This window comes from Mauremys mutica, chromosome 15 (assembly GCF_020497125.1).
Source record: "Mauremys mutica isolate MM-2020 ecotype Southern chromosome 15, ASM2049712v1, whole genome shotgun sequence".
NCBI classification, from domain to species: domain Eukaryota; kingdom Metazoa; phylum Chordata; order Testudines; family Geoemydidae; genus Mauremys; species Mauremys mutica.
This window is the reverse complement of record NC_059086.1, coordinates 36,248,825-36,255,020: the sequence shown is the minus strand read 5'-3', so window position 1 is coordinate 36,255,020 and position 6,196 is coordinate 36,248,825. Positions and strand designations below refer to the sequence as shown.

The 6,196-nt window shown below is 61.4% G+C and overlaps 2 protein-coding genes across 2 annotated transcripts in view; one reads left to right on the top strand and one right to left on the bottom strand.

The window, feature by feature from the left end:
• FLT3LG (fms related receptor tyrosine kinase 3 ligand) overlaps nt 1-2,781 on the bottom strand; it is a 74,770-nt gene extending 71,989 nt beyond the window's left edge. Inside the window, exon 1 of the mRNA XM_044988919.1 lies at nt 2,730-2,781. The gene's annotated coding sequence lies outside the window, so the exon portion shown is untranslated. The remainder of the gene's footprint in view (nt 1-2,729) is intronic.
• Nucleotides 1-5,826, top strand: part of LOC123350367 (galactoside alpha-(1,2)-fucosyltransferase 2-like) — a 70,592-nt gene extending 64,766 nt beyond the window's left edge. The window contains exon 2 of the mRNA XM_044988913.1: nt 4,528-5,826. Coding sequence (XP_044844848.1) covers nt 4,563-5,549 — 987 coding nt within the window. The 5' untranslated portion in view covers nt 4,528-4,562 and the 3' untranslated portion in view covers nt 5,550-5,826. The remainder of the gene's footprint in view (nt 1-4,527) is intronic.
• The last annotated feature ends 370 nt before the right edge of the window (nt 5,827-6,196 follow it).

The following is a 6,196-nucleotide window of genomic DNA, read 5'->3' as shown; positions in this document are numbered from 1 at the left end:
AGTCCCGGATTCGCAGACGAGCTCCAGCATGGTCCGAACGGGAGGTCCTGGATCTCATCGCATGCTGGGGAGCCGAGTCTGTTATGGCAGAGCTACGTTCCAAAAAAAGGAACGCAAATACCTGCGCTAAAGTCTCCAGGGCCATGGCGGAAAGAGGCTACTCCAGGGACACAGAGCCGCGTCGTACAAAAATCAAGGAGGTCGGGCAAGCGTAGCAAAAAGCCAGGGAGGCGAACGGAGTCCCGCAAAGCATGACAGGAACACGAGGAGAGGAGGGACGCGCGCGACGAGAGCAGGCAGGACGCTATGCTCAAGCTCATGGGGGAGCAAACTGACCTGCTGCACTCTCTGGTGGGTCTAATGCGGGAAAGGCAGCAAGACCCCAGACTGGTGCTGCAGCCCCTGTATAACCGCCCTCCCTCCTCCCCAAGTTCCACACCTCCTCACCCAGACGCCCAAGAACACGAAGCGGGAGGTTACGGGGACCCACACACTCAACCCCAGAGGATCGCCCAAGCAGCAGAAAGTTGGCAGATGCAAACTTTTGATTTGGTTTCTGGACTTGTCCTTCCCTCCTCCACCCCTCTAACACAATACCCCCCACCCTCCCCCGGTCTACCTTCTGATTTCTCTCAATGTGCTGTGCAACAAAAAATAAAGAACGGTTTTTAAACAATTTTGACTTTATTTCTTTTCCTTTCCCTGTATATAGGGGGCGGGTAACTTCAAGAGAAACAAACACAACTGTCACACCGTACCCTGGCCAGTCATGAAACCGGCTTTCAAAGCTTCTCTGATGTGCAGCGTGTGCTGCTGCGCTCGTCTAATCGCCCCGTTGTCTGGCTGTGCGAAATTTCCCACGAGGTGAGTTGCCTCAACCTCCCATCCCGCCATAAACGTCTCCCCCTTACTCTCACAGAGATTGTGAAGCACACAACGAGCAGCAACGACAATTGAAATATTGGTTGTGCTGAGATCTAACCGAGTCAGTGAACTGCGCCAGCGCGCGTTCAATCGTCCAAAAGCACATTCTACACTTAGAACATCAGGGTTGGAAGGGACCTCAGGAGGTCATCTAGTCTAATCCCCTGCTCAAAGTAGGACCAATCCCCAGACACATTTACAATGGTGAAAACTGCAGCGGAGATCTGAGCGGGCTCCATGCTTGCCGCGCAATGGCGCCTGCACGGGTAATCCTGGAAAAAGGGCGCGAAACGTAGGAGAGCTGTTCGGTTCAAGATGGCCGATAAGAGGTGGGTAATGGTTGCCTTCTGCAGCTTCCACGGGAGCCCAGGACCGACAACATAAGAACAGCAGAACGGCCGTACTGGGTCAGACCAAGGGTCCATCCAGCCCAGTGTCCTGTCTGCCGACAGTGGCCAATGCCAGGTGCCCCAGAGGGAGTGAACCTAACAGGCAATGATCAAGTGATCTCTCTCCTGCCATCCATCTCCACTGTCTGACAGAGGCCAGGGACACCATTCCTTACCCGTCCTGGCTAATAGCCATTGATGGACTTAACCCCCGTGAATTTATCCAGTTCCCTTTTAAACCCTGTTACAGTCCCAGCCTTCACAACCTCCTCCGGCAAGGCGCTCCACAGGCTGCCTGTGCGCTGCGTGAAGAAGAACTTCCTTTCGTTTGTTTTAAACCTGCTGCCCATTCATTTCATTTGGTGACCCCTAGTTCTTGTATTATGGGAACCAGTAAATAACTTTTCCTTCTTCACTTTCTCCACATCATCACCCCGTCATATCCCCCCTTCGTCTCCTCTTTTCCAACATGGAGACGTTAGCTAGCGAGAGTTAGAGAGAGCAGAGTTTGCGGCGGAAGCTGTGGGCTCAGTTCACGATGGCCGAAAAACGGCAGGGAATTGTTGCCTTCTGTGGCTTCCACGGGAGCCCAGGACCGACAACATGGAGAAATTAGCTAGCGATGCAAGAGCGGGAGAGCAGAGTCTGCGGCGGAAGCTGTGTTGCTCGGTTCACGGTAGCCGAGAAAAGGCAGGAAATGGTTAGATAAAAGAGTAGACTGAATCCCCCTCGCGGCTTTCTTAGTACCAGGAGACAGGCGGTGAACCGTACTGCACCGTCCGCTGGCAGCATGGCGTCCGCCGTAGCTGTCCCGGAGGGAGGAGCGGGTGACGACACACACCCAGAAAAAACCCGCGAGAATGTTTTTGCCCCATCATGCACTGGGAGCTTCACCCACAATTCCGGTGGGCGGCGGGGACTGCGGGAACCGTGGGATGGCTTCCCACAATGCACCGCGCCGCCATTCGACGCTGGCCTCGGTAGTGTGGACGCACTCCGCCGAATTCACGCGCTTTAGTGGGGACACACAACACCCAATGTATAAAATCGCTTCCGAAAATTCGCACGGAATAAGTTCGGATTAATTTCGTTCTGTAGAGGTACCCGTAGCCAATTCCAATGTGTCATTCCTGCTTTCTCTGACCCTTTTCAAGCACCAAGCAGGGGCAGAGAGACGCCTGTGCTCAGGGAGGGCTGAGAACCAGGCAGTTCAGCTCATGGGGGTCAGAGGGACAGGACCCCCCTACCCTGGTCTCTAAAGCCCAGCCTGGTGGGAAAGGAGGGTGCCCCCTGCTGACCCCCCCGCCCACTGCAGCAGTGCACCCTGCTGAGCCCCTGCCCTGCTCCCCACAGCCCAGCGCCCCCCGGGGCCAGCCCTGCCAGCGGTGCTAGCCAGTCTGGTGCTCTGGGCAAGACCTGGGGCCCGAACCCCGGCCGTGAAGCGGCGCGAGCCCAGAGATCCTGAGGCATCTTTTGGTCCCTCCTTTGCGGACAGACACATCCGAGCTCCACTTGCCCGAGAGAGGCCAATGGCTGCAGCCGGCGCGCCGGAGCCGGCGCAGGAACCCAGCTGGAGACAGGAAATGCGTCAGCCGGGCGTCCCCACGTGTGCGGCTCCGGGTCCGAATGTCGGGGGGCCTGGAGGTGCCAGGACGCTGTTGGGACACGGGACACCCCCTGGCTGCACTGAGCGGGGCTGCGAAAAGCATCAAGAAACCCCCCCGGCGAATGGGGGTGAGTAACATCCCCCAACCAGTGGTGACATTTCCACACATCTAGCTCCGGCCCGGGCGCTGGCTCAGGAAGCTGTGGCAGGATGTCACCGCTGCAGAGCAGCTCGCTCGCGCGGCACCGGGCAACCTGACCCAGGGAACAGAGACGAGGGTGGGGGGAGGACGGGGACAGGGCCCTGAGAACTGGAGGAGGAGGGTTGGAGCCCGGCAGCTGGCGGGTGTGAAGGGGAGTCGCCCCATTGCCAGAACCGGGGCGAGAACCCAGGCGTCCTGGCTCCCAGCCCCCCCTGCTCTGAGTGATGTGGGACCGGGGCGTGGGCTGGCGCTGGCCTGGCTCGACTTCCCCAAACCGTCCGTCCGGGGGTGGCGAGAGGCCTGGTGCAGCCGGGCCCACGGACCCTGGGCTGGGACCTCGGCCGCAGGCCCGGGGGGAGGGCAGGGGGCGTCACCCTGGCTCAGCTCCCAGATCTCTCTGGACCCCAGACTCCCCGGCCCAGCCCGGCTTCACTCCTGTCCTGCCCCTTGGCTCGGAAACCTCCCACCCGGCCCCACACTCCTCCGCCAAGGGCTACTTCCTTCCACCTCTTCTACCGCCATTTCCCCCTCCCTGCGTCCCCTCCCCCATTTCCCCTCCCCTCCCTGCGTCCCCCTCCATCTCCACCCTTCCTCTGTTCCCTCCCCCTCCATCTCCACCTTCCCTACATCCCCTCCCCCACCCTTCCGTTCCTCTGACCCCACATCTCTCTGTGCCCCCCTGCCTGATGCCCCCTGGGTGCCGGCTGTGGTCCCCCCCGACCGCTCGGGTTCTGGGCAGGGGCCAATGGGCAGAACTCAGCAATTCTAGGTAACCAGAAGACACCCCCCCGCTCCCCCCGGCCCCAGGGGGCGCTGGGCTGCAGGGAGTGGGGCAGGGGGCTCGGTAGGGGGCATCCTCCCCTCACAGTCAGTGCTCTCTGTTACCCATGGCAGCCCCCTCCTGCCCCATTGACCCCCCCCCTTAACCCACCACGGCTCACCAGGACTCCTGGGTTCTCTCCCGGGCTCTGGGAGGGGAATGGGGTCCAGTGGTTAGAGCGGGGGGGGGGCTGGGAGCCAGGACTCCTGGGTTCTCTCTCAGCAGGGGGGGGCAGCGGATCAGGTCTGAGGGGCACCAGCAGAGCTGACAGGGGGAGGGGGGGAGACACTGTTGCTCTGACTGTTCTCGGCTGCCCCTGGGTTGGATGGTGGCTGAAGGGGCCGATCCGGGGTCAAGCGGTGGCTCTGCTCCCCCCGACAACACGCATCCTGCCGGAGCTGGGGTCACCTGCCCCCGCGGCTGGGCTGGGCCGGGGGGGGGCAGGATGGGGGCGGGGGGCTGCTGGCTTCCGGAGGCCTTTTGGGAACAGAGGTAACTGGGCCAGGAAGAGCCCCTCCCCCTTCTCCTCTAACCACCCCCCCATCCATCACCCCCCTTTCCTCCCACCCCTGTTCCCCTCCCCCAGGCTGGGATCTCCTTCCCTCATCACCGCTGGGAGCCATGACTGCCCCGGGCTCCTGGGTCTCCTTCCGGCAGCACCGCCAGCTCAGCCTCTACCTGCTGGCCATCATGACCTTCTCCTTCCTCATCCACCTACGCAGCCGGTTCCCCACTCTGAATGCCACGGAGCGCGGCATGTGGACCGTGAACTCCGCTGGGCGCCTGGGGAACCAGATGGGGGAATACGCCACCCTCTACGCCCTGGCCAAAATGAACGGGCGCCAGGCCTACATCCTCCCGGAGATGCACCAGCAGCTGGCGCCGCTCTTCCGCATCACCCTGCCCGTGCTCTCCAGATTCGGGGCTTGGAGTATCCTATGGAGGAACTATGAGCTCCACGACTGGATGTCGGAGGAGTACAGGCACATCGAGGGGAAATACGTCCAGCTGACGGGCTACCCCTGCTCCTGGACCTTCTACCACCACCTCCGGCAGGAGATCCTCCAGGAATTCTCCTTCCACGACCACGTCAAGGAGGAGGCCAACCGGTATCTGGCTGGGCTGCGCAGGCAGCGCCGGAACGTGACCTACGTGGGCGTCCACGTCCGGAGGGGGGACTACGTCCGGGTGATGCCCCGGGTCTGGAAGGGGGTGGTGGCGGACAAGGCCTACCTGGAGAGGGCCATGGGCTACTTCCGGGCCAAGTACCAGGAGCCGGTCTTCGTGGTGACCAGCAACGGGATGGAGTGGTGCCGGGAGAACATCAACGCCTCGCGGGGGGACGTGTATTTCTCGGGGGACGGGAAGGAGTCGTCGCCGGGGAGGGACTTTGCTCTCTTGGCTCATTGCAACCACACGATCATGACCATCGGGAGCTTCGGCATCTGGGCCGGTTACCTGGCTGGGGGGGAGACCATCTACTTGGCCAACTACACCCTCCCCGACTCTCCCTTCCTCGAGATCTTCAAGCCTGAGGCCGCTTTCCTGCCCGAGTGGATCGGGATCGACGCCGATCTCTCCCCGCTGCGGGGTGGGACATCTGGCTAAAGGAGCTCAGCCGGTGGCCACAGGCTCCCAACGGGATCAACCTTCCAGGACTTAGCTGGTCGGCCAAGGAGCTGGGGGGGGGGGCAGCTGATGGGGGCTGCTGATTAATTACTGCTGATGTGGCAATGTACAGTGGTCAGTTCTGGCTCCTTCTCAGGCTCAGGTTGGCCACCCCTGGTCTGGCCTGTAGCCCACTTTGCTCCAGTGGGTTAGAACAGGGGGGCTGGGAGCCAGGACTCCTGGGTTCTCTCCCTGGCTCTGGGAGAGGAGTGGGGTCTTGTGGTTAGAGCAGGGGGGGCTAGGAGCCAGGACTCCTGGGTTCTCTCCCTGCTCTGGGAGGGGAGTGGAGTCTAGTGGTTAGAGCAGGGGGCTGGGAGCCAGGACTCCTGGGTTCTCTCCCCACTCTGGGAGGGGAGTGGGGAAGAGGATTGGGGCAGACGCGCGAGGACTGGGTGTGTGCCAAGCCTGTAACACGGAGGTGGGTTGGCAAACCACGATCATTAACAAGAGGCAATAAAATTTGAGGTTTCTAACTACCCTATCCCAGCCCTGGGGGCCGATCTTCCGCCCAAGGTTTCTGCCCCCTGCCCAGGGCACTCAGCACTGTGGCATCAGGCCCAGCCCTTCCTGGCGGGGGGGGAAGTGAT